The sequence below is a fragment of the Syngnathus acus genome, chromosome 22 (assembly GCF_901709675.1).
Source record: "Syngnathus acus chromosome 22, fSynAcu1.2, whole genome shotgun sequence".
Lineage (NCBI taxonomy): Eukaryota > Metazoa > Chordata > Actinopteri > Syngnathiformes > Syngnathidae > Syngnathus > Syngnathus acus.
In genome coordinates this window covers 10,149,305-10,170,710 of record NC_051106.1, presented here as the reverse complement: position 1 = coordinate 10,170,710, position 21,406 = coordinate 10,149,305, and the positions used below count along the sequence as shown (strand labels likewise).

The 21,406-nt window shown below is 42.8% G+C and overlaps 3 protein-coding genes across 4 annotated transcripts; 1 reads left to right on the top strand and 2 right to left on the bottom strand.

Annotated features, from left to right (window-relative positions):
* Nucleotides 1–42: 42 nt before the first annotated feature.
* slc66a3 (solute carrier family 66 member 3) lies at nt 43–4,068 on the bottom strand. Its single transcript, XM_037240637.1, has 7 exons — nt 3,593–4,068; nt 1,898–1,980; nt 1,749–1,818; nt 1,625–1,682; nt 1,419–1,539; nt 1,270–1,311; nt 43–1,192 (listed from the first exon to the last, which is right to left on the bottom strand). Exons 1-7 carry the CDS (start codon nt 3,736–3,738, stop codon nt 1,086–1,088), a joined length of 627 nt encoding a protein of 208 aa, XP_037096532.1. The 5' UTR covers nt 3,739–4,068; the 3' UTR covers nt 43–1,085.
* On the bottom strand, nt 4,048–5,187 carry c22h2orf50 (chromosome 22 C2orf50 homolog). The gene is made up of 3 exons (XM_037240638.1): nt 4,870–5,187; nt 4,769–4,808; nt 4,048–4,620 (listed from the first exon to the last, which is right to left on the bottom strand). Exons 1-3 carry the CDS (start codon nt 5,091–5,093, stop codon nt 4,423–4,425), a joined length of 462 nt encoding a protein of 153 aa, XP_037096533.1. The 5' UTR covers nt 5,094–5,187; the 3' UTR covers nt 4,048–4,422.
* A 765-nt stretch (nt 5,188–5,952) lies between these two features.
* LOC119115817 (CAP-Gly domain-containing linker protein 4-like) lies at nt 5,953–19,358 on the top strand. 2 transcript variants are annotated; one of them, XM_037240636.1, is made up of 15 exons: nt 5,953–6,064; nt 7,242–7,388; nt 7,611–7,750; nt 7,852–7,945; nt 8,017–8,178; nt 8,725–8,843; nt 9,619–9,864; nt 10,707–10,842; nt 11,013–11,156; nt 14,024–14,206; nt 14,295–14,432; nt 15,668–15,791; nt 17,633–17,700; nt 17,794–17,872; nt 17,994–19,358. In XM_037240636.1, exons 2-15 carry the CDS (start codon nt 7,262–7,264, stop codon nt 18,361–18,363), a joined length of 2,130 nt encoding a protein of 709 aa, XP_037096531.1. In that variant the 5' UTR covers nt 5,953–6,064; nt 7,242–7,261; the 3' UTR covers nt 18,364–19,358. The 2 variants fall into 2 exon arrangements, with proteins under 2 accessions (XP_037096531.1, XP_037096530.1); XM_037240635.1 differs by having other exon boundaries at nt 14,024–14,218; nt 14,298–14,432.
* Nucleotides 19,359–21,406: the final 2,048 nt, after the last annotated feature.

Below are 21,406 nucleotides of genomic sequence, written 5' to 3'. Positions count from 1 at the left end.
CTTGGGTGCGGTGGCCAACGCCACACTTAGTCGCTACACTGGTTGCTGCTGATTGGTTGTCTTTATTTTGAAAATGGAAAAAAAAAAAAATATTTGTAAAGAACCAAACAAAAAACAATATACAGGCAAACAGCCACTTTCACATGGTTGAAAACAAAATGTAGACTTCTCTAGTCTTACCTAACATTTCCCTAAGATCGTACAGAAAACAAATATGTAGATATAATAGAAATAACTATAATTGTATAAACTTCACCAAAGATACTAATGAAATTCATGATCTTTTAAATGTGCAATAGTTGCTCTTTTGCAAGGAAAATAGAAAAAAAAGCTCATCTGGTACATCTAACACAATAACTCAAGTCTGATATCAAACTGGCAAAAGACTAACGTATGGAATGTTTTCATTGGTTGCAGGATCCCAGGTTAGGAGATGACCGATTCACATCTTATTGGCTGCTAAAGTACCAAGGTAGTAGGTCCAATACTGATATTTGATCATTTTGATGCTGACTGTACAAAACATTGTGATATTAGTATTACACCCACCAGCCACATTAGGTACACCGGAAAGACAAGACTACCCTGACTTATTCATGTGATTATATACTACATGCATTACGCCGATGCTAAACTGCACTGCATCGAACAAAGGACGTATTTGAACAAGAACACTCCAAAAAATAGAATAAATCAACATTGAAGAAAATTCCCTCTGGCAGTAAAAAAAAAGCGATGTCATCTTCGTAAATGTTGAATTTCCTAATGTGGCGGTGAACAAGAAGCTTTGCGAGGCAAGGCAGGGCAGTAAAAGTTCAGGTTTATTTAAATAGAGTTTGGAAAAGAACTTAACGCACATTAAAAACGGTCATTTATCCTGAGCTGGAAAGTCATGTTTGTCCTTTCCCACTACAAAACTATTTACAGCGTAATAAAACACCTTTTCTTTTTTCTGCCCATTGGAATGTTCTTGAAAAATAATAACAAAGGGAGTTAAAAGCACATTGTACAGGTAGAAAAGCTATTAACAGTTGTAACCCGTTGCCAGACTTGATCTTGCACTGTAACATTGCTCTCCAAAGTGCTTAGTCTGCTTTGATGGAGCTGCGGCTAGGGCTGGTTCTTCGGTAATGGAGCACGCTGAGAAGCACCCACAGGTTCAGCAAGGTCATGACCATGAAACGAACCAGAACTGCGCTCAGAAACAGAGATGGTGTTAGTCAGATGAGCATTTTTTTAAATATCTTTTATTTGATCAAGTTGATTTACCCTGCATGTCTCCAGTTGTCGCTATGGTGGTGTAAATCCGAGCTGAAAAGAGATGTTTGTTTTTTGCCATCTAATATTCAATCAATCACCAGCTGGTTGAGTAAATGTCATTCAAAAGGAAAATCTCCCTCTTATTGATTTGGCCTTACTTGCGCATGTGTAGGTGGCTAGCGCCCAGGTGAGGGCGCTCACCTGTCCAGAGTCCTTTGACCTCCACAGACACTGCAGTTGGGCAAACTTACTGGCTGCGCTAATGAGCGTGCACAGGCTCTGAGAAAAGAAAGTAGGTCAACAATATTTATCATGAACAATGTGTGGAAAAGAGACAATATCTCAGCCGTAGTTCCAGTATTACCATTGCAAAATCGATGATCCATTTTTGCACGGTGAGGAGCCGCCAACCCACGACAAAGCTGAACGTGTGACGTTAAGGCAAATGAAAAGAATTCCAAAATACGTATACTGTGGCAGAAGGATACATAACGCCGTACACCAGGCTGTCCTGCAGCCGGCCACTGTAGAATAAAATCAGGAGCAGAAGAACGGCATCTGAGCAGACAAAACACACCATCATTTTGACAAATCAGAACACAACAGACTTCAACCGACCGAAAAAATGTGGCCTCACCTTGCGCAATGAGAATAGGGTATTCCAGGTATGTTGGAGATGGGTAGTCATAATACATGGCGTATGTAATAAATACAATGTAGCTGTGAAGTAGATGACAAATCAAAGTATGCGACTTGATGAAAGAAGCAGGCAAAATGAGAACAAATAGCCACATGAATGGATTTGTACAACGTCAACTTAACGTGCGTGCTGATGTGTATGCAGGCATGAATCGATGGGAAACAACAAACTATTGTGTATTCGTTGCAAATGCACTTTAGCTGTCAAGGTTGTGAATAGTCAACATGAACACAAGCTTGTGTGCATTAGACTAAGCTCCATTATTAGCACATAAAACAATAAACAAACCTAGTTTACTGTGTCTATGTTGCGGAACAGTGAGAAACGCTTCAAGCACCACTAAGCTTTAACGGCTGCAAGTTAAAAAAACCTGCAGTGTTGCTGAATGGTGGCCTCGTACTTTTGCACAGTACTACATTTACTACTATTTTTTTTTTCTTCTTCTTACAAATGATGGAGTGATCTGAAGTGTTGAAAATGTCTTGCTCCTTTTTGACGACACAATACTAACGCTTGAAGAAATCTGCTGTTTTTGGCTCGATGCCAGCCAAATGCAACGTTGAAACTTCACTTAGTGGTTATTGAGCAATACTGTATACTGTATTTCCTGCGCTGTTCAAGTCTACTGTTTAAGTGTAAAAGGTCACGCTGGGTCAGGATGGCAGCACTTTTAACTCTGTGCCATGTTAAATGTCGACTCTGCAGTGTGCAAAGTGAAAGCAGGCTCTTACTTCCCCTTTCAAAGAAGCCTTTGGAACGAAAGGAAATGAAGCATGGCTCACTCAACCCCACACTTGAAACTAGCACCTATTGATGGTGCGCAACATAAAAATGTGCCATTAAGCAGCAAAAGTAGGCCCACTCGGTTACGGCCGTTTGCTTTTCATAAAACATTTACCATACATACTGTAATGATGGATGGCATTACTGCTACGTTGACTCAAATATTGTTTAAACACCCTCCAAATAATTACAAGCTACCATGCAGGCACAACTCAAATAGATGCCTTGTGTCAACATTAGAGGCAAAGAAAATGTTGTCATGCAGCATTTGAAGGCACCGTTTTAGTCAAATATTCTGCAAGCAAATATTTACTGTGACGATGACTAAAACTGTGTTGTCATAATTTTGCGATAGATCTGAAAGCTTTTCATTTGGTGCAGTCATTTATTGCAATTTTAAACCTTCATCGTCAAACAGTGGGATTATGAGCTTTGGCTCCTCTTTGCAATCTCAAATTTGAAAAGAATGTCCTATATGATTATTTTGGTGTTTTGGCCTGCCAGTTTGCCTGCGTGAGATTCCTCCAAGTGCTCCAAAGACTGACTATACATTGGCATTGAGTGTGAATGTGAGTGCAGATGTCTGTTTGTCTATGAGCCCTGCCTGCGGTTGTCTGTCGACCAATCGAGGGTATAGCCCGCATCTGGCCCAGTCCTTATTGAGGATACCTACGCGGTGAGGAAAACAGATGGGCTGTTGCGTGCAATGTTAAGTCTTATTAAAAGCATCTTGCAAAACAAGCGCTGTTTCAAAATAAAAGCGAGCACCGCTTTAGTTTAGAACATCAGACTCTGCACAAATATGCACAAAACATAATGCCATGTGAAAACCACATTTCTATGACTTACCCGATAAGTTCGAGCACAAGACTTTTGAGGCTGATTCCAGTTGTGGATTTGGCTCGCAACAGTACGAAGATCTGGGGGAACTTCAGCACCATGCACACCAATAATATAGAAAAATTGACCAAGTGTAGCAAAGTTTCAGATTGCATCTTGTTTAATGGTTGCAATTGGGAAATTCCTAAATCTGACCTACATAAAGCATCAACCAGAAACTGCTAGGGGATGCCACGGACTGGTAGATGCGCTTTCGCTCTCTCGGAATGCGTCATTTCCTTTACATTTCAAAATAAAATATGCCATGGTTTAATACAATAGCATTCTGACTGAACTTGGACGTAATACTTTTATTTTGAAGACAAACTCCTCTCGCTTCTTTTATGCAAATTCAAGTCATTTCGCAATCACGCGCTGACATCCGCATACTTCATTTTCAAAAGATGATGGATCATAATACGAACTGTATTATATGATTGATTTAATTCAGGCCATGCCAAATTAATGTCAGAAAAGAAATGAGGAATGCAACGCGTGACACTAGACAATTGCAATGCACTGGGATAAACACAAACACAAGTGTCTGAAACGATCTCTTGTTACTATACAAACAATCATCATTATTTGAAACTCTGGATTTCTTAAGACATGCCAAAGCCTAGAACAACATTTGGCACACATGGAGAAGGAGTAGCTGTGTGGCAATAAAGACATTCTGATGACCAATAAAGCAGTTATGGCGAGTTGAAAAGCTAGCAAAACACAACTGTTTGTGAGGATCATAATAGCCCAACTTGTTCAACTCGTGCATCAAGATGAGCAAATATGAAGTGACTTATCTAGCATGACATCATCTCTGGATCCGGTTTGCATTTGTGATGGCCTGCAGACCAGGATAAAAGTCGGTCTAGTCTCATCACTTCACGTCCTAGCGGTGTCGACAATCGGTTTCCAAATATTTGGTTAGTTGTGTTGGGGGCACAATCTGAGAAGAGCGATGAATTGTCAGGTGGAGGTTCTTCTGTCTTTAGCTCGCCCTATAACCATGCAGCAAAAATACAATTCCATGGGAAAAACACCACAACGGTATTAACCCCTTACAGGTTCACTTCTTTTTACACCTGTCAGAATGAACAATGCCAACAAACATGATTGTTTGTTGGGTGTTACAATGAACCCACTTACCATCTGATCATAATTCCGCAGGAAACTCCAATTCTTGTCCCTGTAAATGTATGGCTGATGTCAAGCATGGCTCGATAATGGCAAGATGAAAGTGAACTCACCATTCTAGCACTGCTCTCCTTTCACTCCACACCATTTCTTTCCACGCTTGATCTCGTTGGACCGGATCACTCGCGTCTGCATCCCGCGTCGGGTGCGTCGGGTCTTCTCCTCTCTGCAGACTTTTGACCGCGGATGCTTGCTTTGCTATCGGCCTGCTTCCTCGACCTCGTTGCGGTAGCCGGTAGCCAGCAGATGAAGCGCGTCTAAGATTGTTGAAGTCCATTTTGTGCAGGCGTAACAATAAATGATTTATTTAGAGCAGTCTGCCCCACTCTAGGTAGGTAGGTAGGCAGGCAGGCAGGCAGGCAGCCACGCAGGCAGGCCCTCTGTAATTTCAGGTCAGATGACCAGCGGATCAAATCACTGCCTGTGTTTACGTTTCCATGGGAAACAGCGAAGGCAGTCGTACCTTTTTGTTTAGAAACTATTCAATACATTAGTCAATCATGGTAACGTTAAATTAAAAAGCAAAACGGACGGATGCATAATAATTGCATATTAATATATTCTTTATTGAAATGATTGTATGTTAATTGGAATTTGCAGGTCTATATTGGTATGTGTTGAAAGGACCCCCTAAAAAATGACAAAAATAAGAAGATACATTTCAGGGAACTATCCTTGAAGTCAAAGTCCTTTGAACTTGAAAATGTGTGGAGAGTTTTTGTTTAAAATTCTTCATTCACATGGTGTCAGAATTGCCTCTGAGATTTGCTGTTTTAATGTGAACTATTTCCCATCGCCTCAGATGTCATCATCGCTTGACGCTCCGAGTTTCTCAATGAGGTTGAGGTCAGGTCAGCTGCTGTGGAAAGCCCCCTGGACTCAGAAAAATGCTGATGGCATTTAGTGAAACTCTGTGCACGAAGTATATTTTTGATGTGTGTATTTTTTCCATTGCATTTTCACTGAAAAAATGAAGTCACTTTTATCGCTGAAAAATTTTCAGCGATAAAAGTTGAACAAAATGGCTTCATTCAAAGTTGAAAGAGAGATGAATGATTTAAACTGAAAGTCATCCGGCACAGCAGCGACCGTTGTGAGCAGTACATCCTGTATGAAACAATTTGAAGTCTTATTTTGAAGCTTGTCACCAAAACCCGGATGTTTCCTATATGTGTGGCATATTGATGGGGTGTGACGTGATTTCCCGTGCTAGACATTTCATATGAGCGAAGCCACCACCGTTTCAAGGTAAAACGAAAGATTTTTCACGACACGTTTTTTTCCCCTATAGTATGGAGTCACTCTTTTGTTCTCTCTGTGTCTATTTAGATGTTTTTGAACGATTGGCTCGATATAAGAGCTCGACTTTACATCAGGTGCAAAATCGATGCAGTTCTAGTCGCTTATTTAGTTATTTTTTTAAATCGATTTGCTATATGTTATTATTAACTCGTATTTAAATAAAGATGCGGCATCATGCATAACGGACATCCTGCTAGCCCGCTTATGTTTACGTGCAGCATCCGCTAACACGTGTGACGTTTGACAGGACACATGACAAACATTTGACTCGAAAATGTGAAAATAAACGTCTGCTTACTTCGGGGCTGTAAATGTCATGAATGCATTTGGATTTGCAGCTAAATGGACTGTATATGAAGAAATTAAGAAAAGTCTAGAGTTTGGTGGAGCTGCACTAGTCTCAAGGTTTTGATCAGGTGAAAACATGTCAGGATGGCAAATGAGAAGCGAGTCTTGCTGCATGAAAAAAAAAAAGAAAAGGTTTTGACATAGTACAATTCCCCAGAATCGAGAATCCCGGGGTTGCACCTGCTGCGAATTTGACTGTTTCTTTTCTCAAAGATATTATTCAGAAGGGATGCTCAGGTACACCTTGTGTAAGTGTCCAGAAAGAGACAATTGTTGTATCTGAAGTGTGTTCTGCCCTCGTAATCCCCTCGCTACCTTTGTCCATGCATGATTAACCCGGTCCCACTACACAGCTTCATTGCAGTTGACCTTTGGCATTAATTGGCAGCAGGGTCACAGTGCATAATAAGGGGGGGGGTGAGAGTGACAGTCGAGACATGGACCGTCACGAGTGCAGACACCGGAAATTTTGAAAAGAGCAGGCTGCAGATGGAGCAGATTGTCAAAGGATTAGTGGCATTTAATCTGAGGTGGACGTCTCGTGTTGCTGGTTGTTTTGTTTGTCTTGGCAGCCCTTTCAATGCAACATTTCAATGGGCCGTTAGTTATTCTGTCAATTTCTGCGTACTGTTCAAATATAAACCCGGAAGTCGCAATGTTATTCTGAAGGGACCATATTATCTTCTGCTACTGTCCCACTGGTAAGTAATGTCTTTGCTTTCTTGAGATTAGACCCATTTAGGTTCTAAGAATAGGTCTTATTGAATTGTCCTAGCCACTGGCCCTGTGCAGGAGATGACAAAGGAGGATGTTTTAGAGCCTGTGGAGGAAGATGCTTCCCTGGACTGCTTTACTCCAATTTCTCCCCATCAGCGGCCGGTCATCCACCAGGTGGCCTCTGCACCAATGCCTGACCACTGTGGTGAGGACATGCGTGAATGCACACACTCACCATAAGCTTTTGCAATGTATATTCATTCATATTATTTCACAAATCCAAATGTATTCCCAGATTATAATCTCAAGGTACTATAATGTGGATGTACACAGATGGAATTTAACGTTGCTGCATAGATAGAGAATTGGTGGTTTGCATCTGCAAGGGAATTGCTCCTGATTATTGTCTGCGTTTGTGCATTGTCAGAATTCTCCTTCTTCGACCCCAGCGAGCAGCAGTGCAGGGAGGTTCTGCAAGAGCCCAGCACCACCATACCGGAACTCTTTGCTGTCCTTAGGCAATGGGTTCCCCAGGTTCAGAAGAACATTGATCTGATTGGCAATGAGGTGATGTTGTCAGCCCTTTTTCCCCATTGCACCACCCGGAATCAATGCACCCCCCCCCACTACTGTCTGACATTTGTATGTTTCCTTATTTTTTTGCACAGATCCTTAACAGAGGTTGTGGCGTAAATGATCGAGATGGTCTGACAGACATGAGCCTTCTGCACTATTGCTGCAAAGCCGGGGCCCCGGGCATCGGTTAGTATTGACAAATGTTCATCAAATGTAGAGTGCCTTTTTCTCATGCATGTCATTGTTTTGTTGTTTAGGTGATGCAGATAGAGCGGCTGGTTTTGCCCGCCACCTACTGGCGCTGGGAGCCGATCCAAACCTCCGCTCCCGCTGGACAAACATGAGGGCCTTGCATTACGCTGCCTACTTTGATGTGCCCCAGCTTATTGGCGTGGTCGCGCAGGCCTCTCAGCCTGGAGGTAAGCCGAGGCTTGCCCTATAAGGATAGCCACACTCAAAGACGCTTCACGATGGTACTCGCGTTCACAGTGTGGTGGTGGTAAGCCACAGCTGCCCCGACCGAGCGAGCGAGGCAGGCTGACAGGTTGTTTCCTCTCCGGATGGATGCCAGGGAGATTTACCACCATTTTGTTGAAGCGTGACTCACCAATAGAAAAGCCAACATTGTGCACTTGTGTACTCAGCTTTTCTTATTGACAATAACCTATTTAATGTTTCACTTTTGGAAAGGGCTGCAGCTTTATTGATACCTAATATTTCCAATCATCGTATTTCAAAGAAATTAGCCATTTTTCCCCCCAACGTTTTAAGCAGCATTTTTCAACTAAGTCAGTCAGTGATCTAGCCACAACCGATGAATAATTTCATAGTTTCATCTCACTGCTTGAATTAGTGGCGACTTCAAATAATTTTGGTAGCTAATATAAAATATGGATGAGTAGAGGAACCAGAAAGATACTGTAAAAACAATCATCCAAAGTTGTTCTCATTTCTCTTTTCCTAAGACATGGATGCGACCTGTAGTGACTTTGACTTTGGCACCGCCTTGCACATTGCCGCCTCCAATTTGTGCACATCAGCCGTCTCCTGTCTTTTGGAGCTGGGAGCCAATCCTGCTTTCAAAGTAAGCCACATCTCTTCTTCTTAAAATCGACTTTTTTTTTTATGCAACAGTACAGAACAGTCATCATTCATTCAATACAGTGCCCAGTGGAAATGGGAAAAGCAGTATTCACTTTTTGATGAAACAGTCTGCCCCAACATGAATTTGCGGCTTCATGACAAAGACGTCCATCCGTTTATATCGTGCATATCCTCTATGCTTGAGAAATTGCAGGGCACACACAGACTAAAGCACCTTTTGCGTCGTTTTGGAATGGAGGCGAATTGAGCACCTTTTCCCTCAGGCGTATACTGCCTTGAGTCTTTTTGGTAGTTTTCACTTCACTTCATTGTTATGTTGAGAGCTTTACGGGAAAGTGAATCGTCGATCCAGTTTGAGGTTCTTGACAAGGTAAGTCATGAATTTTTATTCCCCCCCCCCCCCCCCCCCCCATATTATTCCTGTGCTTTAGCCGAGACTCCCAGCATGAGGCGTTAAGTCGTGTCTGATTTCCGCCACACGCTTGAATTGAGGCCAAGTTCCTGCAGTTTTATCATACTCCTACATTTTTTTTAACAGTCTGGGAGTCCCTTAAGCGTTCTTTGCAGGCTTTGTATGTATCTAACACTGAGGTACATGCAGCAACTGTCCACTGGGTGTCACCAAAGCACTATACTTCTCTGACATGATCCAAATTCAATCAACGAGATGATCCAGATTTTTCTTAATACACAAAATGATGCATGTGCTTGAACATTTTCTGTCCTAATTCCATTTTTGCGGTGTGTTATTACAGGACGATAAAGGCCAGTACCCAGCCGATGTTGTTCCTGATCCCCTCAACATGCCCCCAGAGATGGCAGATGCCGCCGCCCTGGCCAAAGAGTTGCGGCGTTTACTGCGAGAGGCTTTGCCGCAGCCCACCTCGTTGCCTTTAGCGTCGCAAGTGCAGACCCCTCCCGCTCTTTCTGAAAAAGCCAGGCTAAAGCTCGCCTCTCTCGGAATCGCACTCGGTGACCGTGTGGTGATAGCTGGACGCAAGGTTTGTGTGTGTGTGTGTGTGTGTGTGTGTGCTCACTCCAGTGGGGTGCAAAGAAAACAAACATTTCCTAGTTTTAGTGATTGAGTCATGGCTGAAATAAAATGCTGTAGTTGAATAATGGTAAGTCATAATTCAATATTTTGGTTTAGTTTATTTCGAAATTTCAAACATTTCGCTAAAAAAGAATAGCATGTCACTTTTTTAAGATCAAATGGACCAGATTGCTTATTTGGTATGAAATAATTGTTTGTTTCTCACAATACCAAACTACTCCTTTCTTCAAAAGAGTGAGCCATTGTTAGATTGGCTGTTCTGAGAATAAAAGCAGCCTGAGATCACTAACAGTTTGTTTTCTTTCTGGGCCATATCTTTTTTCACTTCTTTACTCTTATCTCATCTCCACCTTATTGCACCCAGGGGCAGTAGAAGGAATTGGAAGAAGGTAGAATTGGATCAGCCGCTGTTCTAGGTCTGCGTTGACCCAACTTTGGCCTCGATTCAAACTCATTTGCAAATGAATGAACCAATCTCCGTCTTGACTCTGTAAAAAAAAAAAAAAAGAAAAAAAAGAAAAAATCCTCTAAATTGGCTTTGCCTCTATTAACAATGTGCGGGTTCTCAAGTTAAAAAAGCATTGTGATCAAAGTGAGAGCTAAGCCATTTGTTGAAATCAAATTGTGTATGAACACAAGGTGAGGATGTACATTTGCTCCTCTTCAAAGTAACCATCTTTATTTTCTTTCTTTCTTTCTTTCAATGCTTTTGCACGTTATGCTCTTTTCATGGAGCAGTTTGTTGGCTGCAGTGAGCTTGATAAATGACTTTTCTTTTTACCATTACAGGTTGGAACCCTGCAATTTTGCGGCAACACGGAGTTCTCCGGCGGTCTCTGGGCCGGAGTCGTGCTCGACAAACCCGAGGGCAAAAACGATGGCTCTGTAGCAGGCGTTCAGTATTTCACCTGTCAGCTCAAACATGGTAGGTCAAAGCACAACATCACTTCCTTCTTGTACTTGCCATCCTTTCATTATTTTGAGTCGGTTTTTGCAAGGCTCTTGTCTTCAATGATTCAATCAGTCTCGTCATTCATTAACAAGACAAAGTACTACTAGTCATTGATTTTTATGTTCCTCCTTTTTTGTCAACAGGAGTATTTGCTCCTCTCTCCAAGATAAGCAAAGCTTTGGAAAGATTTACAAGTGGCAACAAGGTGTCGACACTGGCACGCCATCGGCACATAGACCTGTCCGCCGCCGCCGCCGCCGTTCCTCCCAAGAGTAACACACGTTTAGGTATGTAAGTTAAGGCGCATTATCTCCCTGTCAACGGATTGATGCTCCATTCGCTTGAGCCTTTTGCTGTTCTACAGCGGATGTCCAAATGAATCTCGTCAGACTTGTTTGTATGGATTTCAATAAATAATCTTGATTGACTAGGTCGAACAAAGATAAACAATTGTCAGACAGTTGGCTTTTTCATTCGAGTCGAACAAAGTGGACTCAAAACCTGCACACGGAGTTGAAAACAAAAAAACATGACATTAAGAAATGGTACATATCAGCATTAATCGTCACTCAGTTGTGGAAGTATTTGTAATGTCGTTTTTACTTTCATTTGTTCCTGAATACAATTTCCAAATATTCCTTCTTCTAAAACATGTCTTGGGGATGATGATGATGATGCAACTGCGAAGAAAAGCTTGATGTTTCAGAGCTTCTTATTAGGGGAAAGTAAATAATAATAGTATCTTGTTGCACGCGTATTTCTTATCGGAAGACCCCCTGGCGTCATGTAAAATCCAAATAACTGCAACCACCAAAAACATCTCATGGCAACTGCAATCCGATCAATAAATGATGAGCTAATATTCTGATAGCTGAAGAAATAACTCTTTAGTGCTGTCACTTGAGTGCTTTGGGACATAAAGTGAAGGACTGCAGCAGCAGCAGGAGCAGCAGTAGCAGCAGCAGCCGCAACATAGCAGGAGCAGCAGCAGCAGCAGGAGCAGCAACATAGCAGGAGCAGCAGCAGCAACATAACAGGAGCAGCAGCAGCAGCAAGCTTCTCATTATTGTGGGGATGATATACTCAACATGACAGGAGTGTTGTTAATCAGCCTCTGTTCCACATTAACTGCATTGCTTTGAGAGAGAGAAAAAAAAAAATCTTCCTTGCAGCTGCAGAGCCTCGCTGACATATACAGTAAAAGGGATCATTACAAAAGAATTGTTTAAAAGGAAGTGGCGTGCGGGCCAACAAAATATCGTTTTTTTGTTGGGCCTGCTGCTTTATCTCTTGAGAAATCATGATAACTGGGTTAAGCTGCTGCCATCATTAAACTTGTACCAACCCAAACGATGAGTAACAATTCTCAAAGGTTAAAAAAAAAAACAAAATCTGTTTTCTCAGTCTTAACTTGGATGATGAGTGACAGGTGGGGAAGTGGAGAAGGAGATTTCGGAGTTTTCGCTGATACTTCTTTTGCTATCATTGTCAACTTCTAATCGCTTTTTTGAACTGCTCCCGCTACGTCGATTTCTGCTTTTACGGTTGTCATCACAGGGTCCTCTTCGCCTTCACCGGTACTCGGCAGTGTCATCCCAAAAACAAATAACCCCGCAAATGGAAAATCAAACATGCCCGTGGAGTTGATGTTTGAGGTGCTAATGTCTCTTCATACTTCATGCATGACAGCATGTTGAACCTTTAAAGGTGCTATTTCCTTGAAAAATTGAATTGAGTTTTCCAACGATCCCAAATCCACATTGGAGTGTGCCGTGCCGTGACGGCTGAGGCATCTGTGCTTACGTACTATGTGGAATGACAAGTCTCTCTTGTTCTTTTGGTAATTGCCGTACAAGGACCCCGTGATCCAATATCGTCACCGACTGTCCTCTCATTAAGTGCTTTGTAGGTGCCATGAGCACTGGATTTGACACTGCACAGCGCTGTCCAGTGCTGAAGTTGCAATTGTCTGCTGCCCTAATAAAATCCATCTGGGATATGTTCTTGATGTCCGTCCTCTCTGGAACCTTCACCTGTCCAACTGGGGGCTGTGACCCTGCATAGGATAAATGACGACGTCAATCTATTAAGATTATGTTGATAGGCAGGTTGGCACCGACAGGACAGTGGGTGCATCAATTGGATTAGCGGCATTAGCTCGGTCGGCGCTCTCGTCTCCCGGCCTGTGAAGTAGTCCGGTGACCTGAGAATATAGTTGAAACTTATCTGAGTGGGTTTTTGTGCTTTGTGGGCCATCTGGGGTTTACAGATTTATTGTCCAGGGGTAATATTCAGTGGTTTTGGTGGCTGATTGATCTTTACGTGACTGGAATTGTGGACCTTAGAGTAGCCAATGGAATGCTGTGATTGATAGTCCAATTAAGTAGAGTTTAATAACCGGGGCATAGACAGGCTGAATAGTCTTGGCGGCAATTCATCACAAGGTGTGTGTGTGTGAGAGTGTGAGTGTGGCATCGTGCAAGAAATGTGAGGTTGTGCGTGTCTGTCAGCACCTCCTTACTCCCCAGGAAGCAGACTAATTTATGAGCAAACTTTCTCAGGGCTTTTGTTAGACATTTACAGTCCAGACTCTCAGTGCCACCTGAGTTTTTGCGATTTAGCAGCTTAACAATACTGCCAGCTTGATCCCGGCCCGGCCACTGTCTCTCATCCTGGAGCCAGCGGAACCACACACTGTTGCTATTTCAGCTGTGGTTCTGGGAGGCTTAAGGTTAGGTTCGGGTTAGCTAAATCCCGTGTTGCAGAGTGCCTAAAGCAAATCTCAGTGGCATGAAAATACGCAATGCCAAATGTCACCAAATGTTTTCACATTCTTGCATGTTTCTTACCCGTGCATGGCTTTGTGCCGTGTCTACCGTATGGATCCAGTTCATTAGAAACAATTGTTATGAATTATTCATCTTGCACTTAAAACGATGTAGATAGCGTCGTTCACGCACGTTCATTTATTTTATTTGAACCCAGTCGGGTGGTATTGAAATGTATATATTCTGAGCACGTGCACACTGATGAATGCAGATCAAATATTTCCGGGCTTAGTTGCTGCCTCATAAAATGTTCTGCATTTTTCAGAATCCGTCTGACATTTTTGTTGCCCTTTCCGTTCACTCATTTATTTGTCATCGATTCGCAGGTGGTCTCTCTCAATCACTCTCTTCTTCGTCTTCCTCGCTGGAATCTCGTCACGGACGCCGTCCTCGACCTCATCCCTTTCACAGGCAACGTCTTGCTGCCAGGCAACAACGGGAACATATTTCTTCTAGTTCCTGGGCCGCAGCTGCTCCCGGCCTCCGCTCCGCTTCCGGAATGGCTGCAGATTCTACAGCAGGCAGGAATCATTTCATCACTGTGAATCCAATAAGCAGTGCAATACTTTGACCTCTCTGACCTCCCCATTTCCTTGCCAGGTTATAGAAGCCGGACTCCTTCAGCTAGCAGCTCTGTGTGTGTGGGGGCGGAGATGCGCCCAGGGGACAGGGTGCTGGTCGTTGGCCAGAGAACCGGCGTGGTCCACTTCTACGGGAAGACCAGCTTTGCTCCAGGTCAGGATTTACCATTCCCTTCTCCATTTGGTTGTGATCAAATCTACCTTCCTCTTCTTGTATTTAACATATGGGGTTATAGGGAGACACCTTTCTCAAATTTGCCCAACAAGGGAAGAAAAAGAGAATCATGCCAAGGCTCCACACCTAGCTCAAAAAACTCAAATAAAGCATTCAAATGCTGTTTGAAATATTCAGTGTGCCATCAATAAATGATGTTTAGCCTTTCTAGTTTGTTTATTTCGAATCTTTGTGTTGTGTCTAAAGGGATGTCGCAAAGAAGCAGCAATATGCACAACTTGCACATGCTGTTTTCTTTTTTTAAAGTTCATTCCCTCCGGAATGGCAAATACAAAACCCAACTACAAACGACTCATTGATAGGACAATCCAAGTAAATCTCAAGAACAGTAAAGCGACTGCCTTGACAAATCTTTTATCTTGATAGTCTGCTGTTCATGGAAAGCTTCCCATCTGGAGAGATTGTCAATATTTTCCGTTTAAACTGAGTGTGAGTCGTGTTTGAATAAGTAATAATGCTCCTTTGATCCAGCAGCACAGCAGGCACGTGTGCTTAGCATGTGTGCCACCAGCCAGCCAGCCCCGCAGCAAACGTGAGCGTGAACCTTTTTTTTTAAAATTTTTTTTTATGAGCTCTCTGATTGACTGGTTCAGGAAATAAAACATTATTGCCGACCGACCATGCTGTGATTTTTTATTTTTTTTTCCCTCCTTCAAACAAGTCATGTTTTGGATTGTACAATAAACTGAGTGTGCCACTGAGCACTATTCTAGATTGGACTGTAACAACAAAACACATTTGGAGGAATCGATTGGAGTTGGCGCACAATACTAGCCACAGGGCACCTATAGACAGACACATGTTCTTATTCTGGAATTTTAAAAAGGGATTTTTTTTTCTTGGTACTTTGAAGCCCTAACCCTAGTTTGAAGCCCTAAGCCTTGCTTTAAAGCCTAACAGACTAAAGATGCCTGAATGTCCCAGGGTAAACATCAAGTTTCTTTCATGTAAAAAGCAAATGTTTGGTTGTTCTCAGCGCTTGCATTAGGTTCCTTATTTTCTCATTGACGTGATAGACGCACTTTTAGCTTTCCTTTATATTATTCGCAACATTGCTCCTAAAAAATCTCTCTCTCCCTTGTCAGACAAAGAAGAAAAGAAAAAGAATCCATTTGAAATTCCAGGACTCTTGTTCATGATCTTCTTCCTTCCAGGCCACTGGTTGGGCATCGCGCTGGACACACCCAGCGGGAAGAACGACGGCTCAGTGGCTGGAGTGAGATACTTTAATTGCCCACCGAGACACGGGATCTTTGCTCCTCCGTCTCGCGTTCAACGGTGAGCGCTCGTCCGCAAAGTTACATTTGGGTTGCATTTGACAGTGTGGAAATTGGGAATACCCCACCCGGCCAGCTCCAGCAATACATCTGCCGCTAATGACTTCCTTTGACAGTGTCATTTGTGCTGCTGTTGACTTAATGATTTTGCCCTACGTGGCAAAAAGTCCCTTCCATGCTTGTAATTAACCGGAATGTCAAACAAGAACAACAGAGGTGTGAGTGGAGACGGCCCAAGGCCTTCCTTCCTTCCTTCCTTCCTTCTCTTGCCGTGACTGCTGCATTTAATGTGACAGCCAATGAGCCAACAGCGCTGAACTTTGCTAGAAGTATGGATTGCTGTTTCAAGCATAAATAAAATAGGGCGGCAAAAGAAATAATCAAATCCACCTTTTCGACCTGGCTCTCCTCTAAATCTCACTCTGCCTTCCCTATATTATCCTCCTCACCCACCGACAGTTTACCTGTGGCTCAGGCTGACTGCAAAGTGAACGACACTAATTATCAGAATTAGTATTTTTCCAATTGCAGTGTGATGAACCAGGAAATGTGGCTAACACTATCAAGCTGTAAATATCAAGGCCCTTGCCCAGCTTTATTTATCCTTGACAACAGGGACCCACAAAGCAGACAATATTGAATACCAGAAAAAAAAGCAAACCTCGGTCGTCATTTTAAAACATGTTCTTCAACGTTTTCATTCGGCACCATATTCATAGTTTTGCTTCTGTTTTTTTTTTTTTTTTCCTCAGCCCTCATAGCCTTTAATCTTTTTTTTTTGAACAGGCATCCACCGGTTGGCTGACCTGCCATCGCCCTTGACGTAGTGGTTTCGCAAGCGCTTCGCTCGCTGTCACATATATGTCCGGCCAAGCGTGACATTGTCCTATCGTGATAATCATTGTTATTTACTATTATGATGATCAGCATATTCAATTCAAGAATTGAAGAATACGCGTGTTCATGCACGCTACAGCTATTGCAGCTCGTAGACGATATTCTGTCCGATTGCGCTAATCTTTCTATCAGTCTGCTCAATAAAGTGCGCGTCTCTCTGGCTGATGCTAATCTGCCATCTCGGCTTGACAAATTCGTGCCGTCGAGAGCCAGTGAATGAGTTTGCCTTTCTCCAACTTAATGAAACATTTTATGATCGGAAACTTTTGCGATGGGTCGCCTCGAGACGAAGCAATGACTCCATAGGCATATGAAGCGCGGTTATAGATTCGGGACGTCAAATCGCTGCTTTTACTTTAGAAATCACGGTAAAGCCGATCTTGCCCCGCAGACTTTGCAGCAACGTTGGTTGTTCTCGTCATTTCTTTATTGCATTCATGACTCTCCTAACATTTTAATCTACTATTTGACAAAATAGGACCTGCTGTAGGCAAGAAGGAATCTTTCTGTTTGCCTTCCTTTTTTCTTTTTTTGGTGTCCTCCCAATTAACCCTGAGGCCTTTACTCTCTTTTTTTCCGGTACACACATGCTCCTCCGTCATAGGGAGACTCACACTTCCTCGCCATCAAACAACGTGTTTTAACCTCCCTTTTCTTTTCCTTTCCCGTCAGCGAGCGAGCGAGCGGCTACAACACGGCATTAGGAAAACAAACAACGTTTGTTTTGCTGCGGGGGAGATAAGATAATCCTTTATTACTCTCACACTGAGGAAATTCCTATCTCAGCACTTTTTTGCTTTTGTCAGAGCAAGCCATGGTCTCAAGTAATCCCTTTTTATTTGAAAACTAAAACGGTATACACTAGCAGTGGCTGAATTAGAAGTGACTTTGCTGCATAAGTGATCATGTTGTAGCACTTATGCTCCATCTGTTGATTGTTTTCAGGATCCACGGATCTGTGGATTGCCTCTCCGAGCTCTCCTCGTCACATCTAAACCATCCGTCAATCAGTGGTGAGAGTTGCAGCCGTCGTCAGAAATGACTTGGTATTCGGCAGAAAACACACACACACACGCACACACTTGACTATTGTGATTTTCATGCAGGGGTGATTCGTCGCAGCTTCAGCACATCATCTGCTATCGCGCTACCCAAGGAGACAAGCAGAAGAAACCCTGTTAGCAGGTGGGTTTTCTTCTTCTTTCCAGATCTTTTTAATTTTGTGTGTGTGCTAATTTTCCAATGTTTTTTTTTTTTTTTTTCTTCCCTTTCCCGTTCTTTTCTCCCACGGCCAAAAATACCAAAGCAAAAACCAAAGGAATCGTTTGATCCCCCATCGTCGGCGCTGGAGCAGCAGCAGCGGCGGCGGCAGCGTTCCGAGAGGTAGCTCCGGGACCGTCTACAGTTCTGCCAACCAGGTCCGCCTCCACCAGGGCATGCAGGTCCTGTTGAACAGTGCCAACGAGATGGCCTGCATCCGTTACGTGGGCACGGCTGACTTTTCTCCGGGCCTTTGGCTGGGCCTGGAACTCCGAGGCCCCAAGGGAAAGAACGACGGTTCCGTCGGCGGGCGCCGCTACTTCACCTGCCGCCCGGGCCACGGCGTGCTGGTCCGCCCGAGTCGCGTGACCTATCGTGGCATCAATGGTTCTCGATTGGTGGATGAAAAGACTTGAGAAATGAAATACAATCAAAATTGGAATCTGTAGTTTGAGCAAACAGTCCAATGTTTCAAAAGCATTTACGTCTCATGTGCACTTGTACTTGCTGAAAGCAACGCTTTGATATTCAAAACCCAGCTAATTGTTGGGAAGATGCCATTAATGCACTTTATTGAATCATTCTGGAAGGGATTGATTAAGACTAACAATTGCACTACTTCTAATCTGATTGCAGATGTGTTCTAATGACGAGCAACAACCTCTGCGACATGGCTGTCATCCTTTGCAGATAATTGATGGAACTGACTCCTAAAACTCATTTTCACTTGATGAGTTATTGTAAAAAAGAGTCAGTCACCCGATGTCAATGTTGCTCTTATCTTATCAGTCACATCATGATGCGATGATTGAACAGTGCATCATGTTATTCATGGAACATTTTCGCACCTCTGATTAGAATACAGATGACAAAAAATGCAGCACAGTTCAAGGCGGCTCGAAACACTGTTTCCCAATAAGAACGCCAGGGCTTGCACTTTATCCATTGCAATATAATTCATGTGTGCGAGGCTCAATCAGTGGTCGATTGCATGATGTGCAGCATGGAATTGCAATCTCAGTCGTGTGTGCAGTGCGGCTTCCAATATATGCATCCATTTTTTGGCTTTCTTTTTGTCTCCAAGCCATTGTAGAATTTTGAGAAGCATGCGTTCCATGCAGCATGAGGCAGAGTTGACATTTGATTAAAGAGAACAAATGCAATCATCCTAAAGTTCTGAAGTTGAACTGGGTAGCAGCCTATTTAATTACAGTTATGAGTCAGAATTTGCAATCATCCATTGTGCATGTGCAACAGAGCCACCAAGCTTTCTATAAAACACTCGCGTAGCATTTAATTACGGTGTGTGTGTGTGTGTGTGTGTGTGTGGCGCGCAAGGATCTTCAGTCAATAGGTGGGCCCTGCAATTGAAAGGAAGCGGAGGCCAGGTCATTGTCAGCAGATTGCAGACCCTTCAGTCCATTATATAAGATCTTCATGTAAGAAAGCATGAGCAAAATATTCGTTTTTACGCTGCCATTTGCGACATTTAATGTGCGACAAGCGTTTCTTTTACTCTGCTCTATAATCTAGTTGACAGCTTTACTGAGTAGTACTTGATTTGAAAAGTCATTTGCTTCCTTTATGAATTCCTTTTCCTTTATTTCATGTTTCATAATGAAGAGTTGTGAGCATGTTAGTTAGTAAAATGGTGTTTTGTTTTGTTTCTTTAAAAAACTATGCTTGCACCCTATCTGAAATAGGTGCTTAAAGTCGGTTGTAGTTGACTACCATGTTGAGGAACGACTCAAAGTCCACTTGCAGTTGAATTTGTGATGATTGCATATGAAAATGGATCAGTGTTGTTTGATGCGTCTTTCAGAGCCATTGGATGCGTGTTTGTAGCGTGAAGTTTGATACTGTTTACATCATGATTTGCTCAAATATGAAGTGAATAAAGGAAACCATTCTAATTCAAGCCATTCTTATGATATTGTTTTTTGTCAGGCCTAGCTGAAACATTCTTATTTTTGTAATAGTTGATATTTCATGACTTCAGACCTTTTAATACTGTGTTAAAATCAAGAGAGTGCCTCAGAACACACAAAAAAAACCATCTTTTCAGTGAATCTTTTTTCAGTTCATATGGCTTCAACCAGTAGGTGTCGGTAATGCACATTGAAGCTGGTGCCACCTCGCTGTAAAACAAAACGAAGAAGAATATGACGTCACTTCCCGTTCACCACCAAGTCGTGAATCGCATTTCCCGTTCACCAACAAACGAATCAGTGAGTGAGTGATTTGCATTTCCAGTTCATCGCGAGAACGGATCAGTGAGGGAACGAATCCTGACTTTCCCGTTCGCGAACGACTTCATGGGTCAACTGCCTTCCTTCCTTCCTCTCGTGCATCAACGGATCAGTCAGTGAACGTCCTGGCGTGAACTATGGAAGCCAGAATGTCGATTTGCCAAGGAAAGAAAGAACCACTCACTGAACCACCACTTCTTTTATGCGCGTTTTCTCCAAGCTAACGGCTAACTTTATTGCATGAAGGGATGCGCCCTCCGTTATGCAAATACGGGGAGATGATGCTTCTCTTTGGGTCATCTTGATTTTATAACACTTGTAGTCGTTTTTAAATAACGTGTATGCATATATACGCCTAAATATTGTTATCCAATATATCTACTGCAATTTCACATCAGATTACTGGTTTGAAATTGACTTTGAATATTATTATTATTTTCAAATAAATATTTATGTTAAAACTTGTCCCTGTGTTTTATTCCTTGTTTTTTTATCTGCCAATTAAAACATAAAAATCTGACATTTGGTTAACTGCTTTATATGACAATATGTATGTGTTTTACGTTGTTATATGAGTTGGAGTCCCCCAAAATAACAAATGTCAGCATAGCGGATTTTTTTTCCCAACCTTTTATTCAAACACAAACACATTCGGTATAATAACACCATCAACTACAACAGTGGCGTAGCCAGGAATTTTTCCAGTAGGGGCGCGCGCCCACAGGAAAAAAAATCGAACATCACCCACGCCGTTCGCTGATCGCTAAAACAACATCCGGGTCCGGGAGGCAAACGGTGAATGGATAACATCGCGCACATAGAATAGCGCAAGCACATTCGCGCAAGACCGAAAGAAAAAAACGGCATGAAAATGAAGAATCGAAAAAGCTCGATTTTTTTCAACCGGGGCGCAGGGAGTCCTAACCGGGGCGCCCCGGCTTGGCTACGCCACTGAACTACAATCCAACAAATACAAAATTAAAACATCAATGTCGGCATAACGTGTGCCGGCTGCCATAGCAGCAACTCTGTCCGAGTGACGTCACAGATGAGACAGCCAATCAGGAAGTGGCCTGTTATTAGGGGCACCTGAAAATGGCGGTGTACCTAATGGAGTGTCCAAGTGACGTCACAGATCCAACAGCCAATCAGGAGGTGGCCTGTTATTAGGTACACTTGAAAATGGCGGTGTACCTAATGGAGTGTCCAA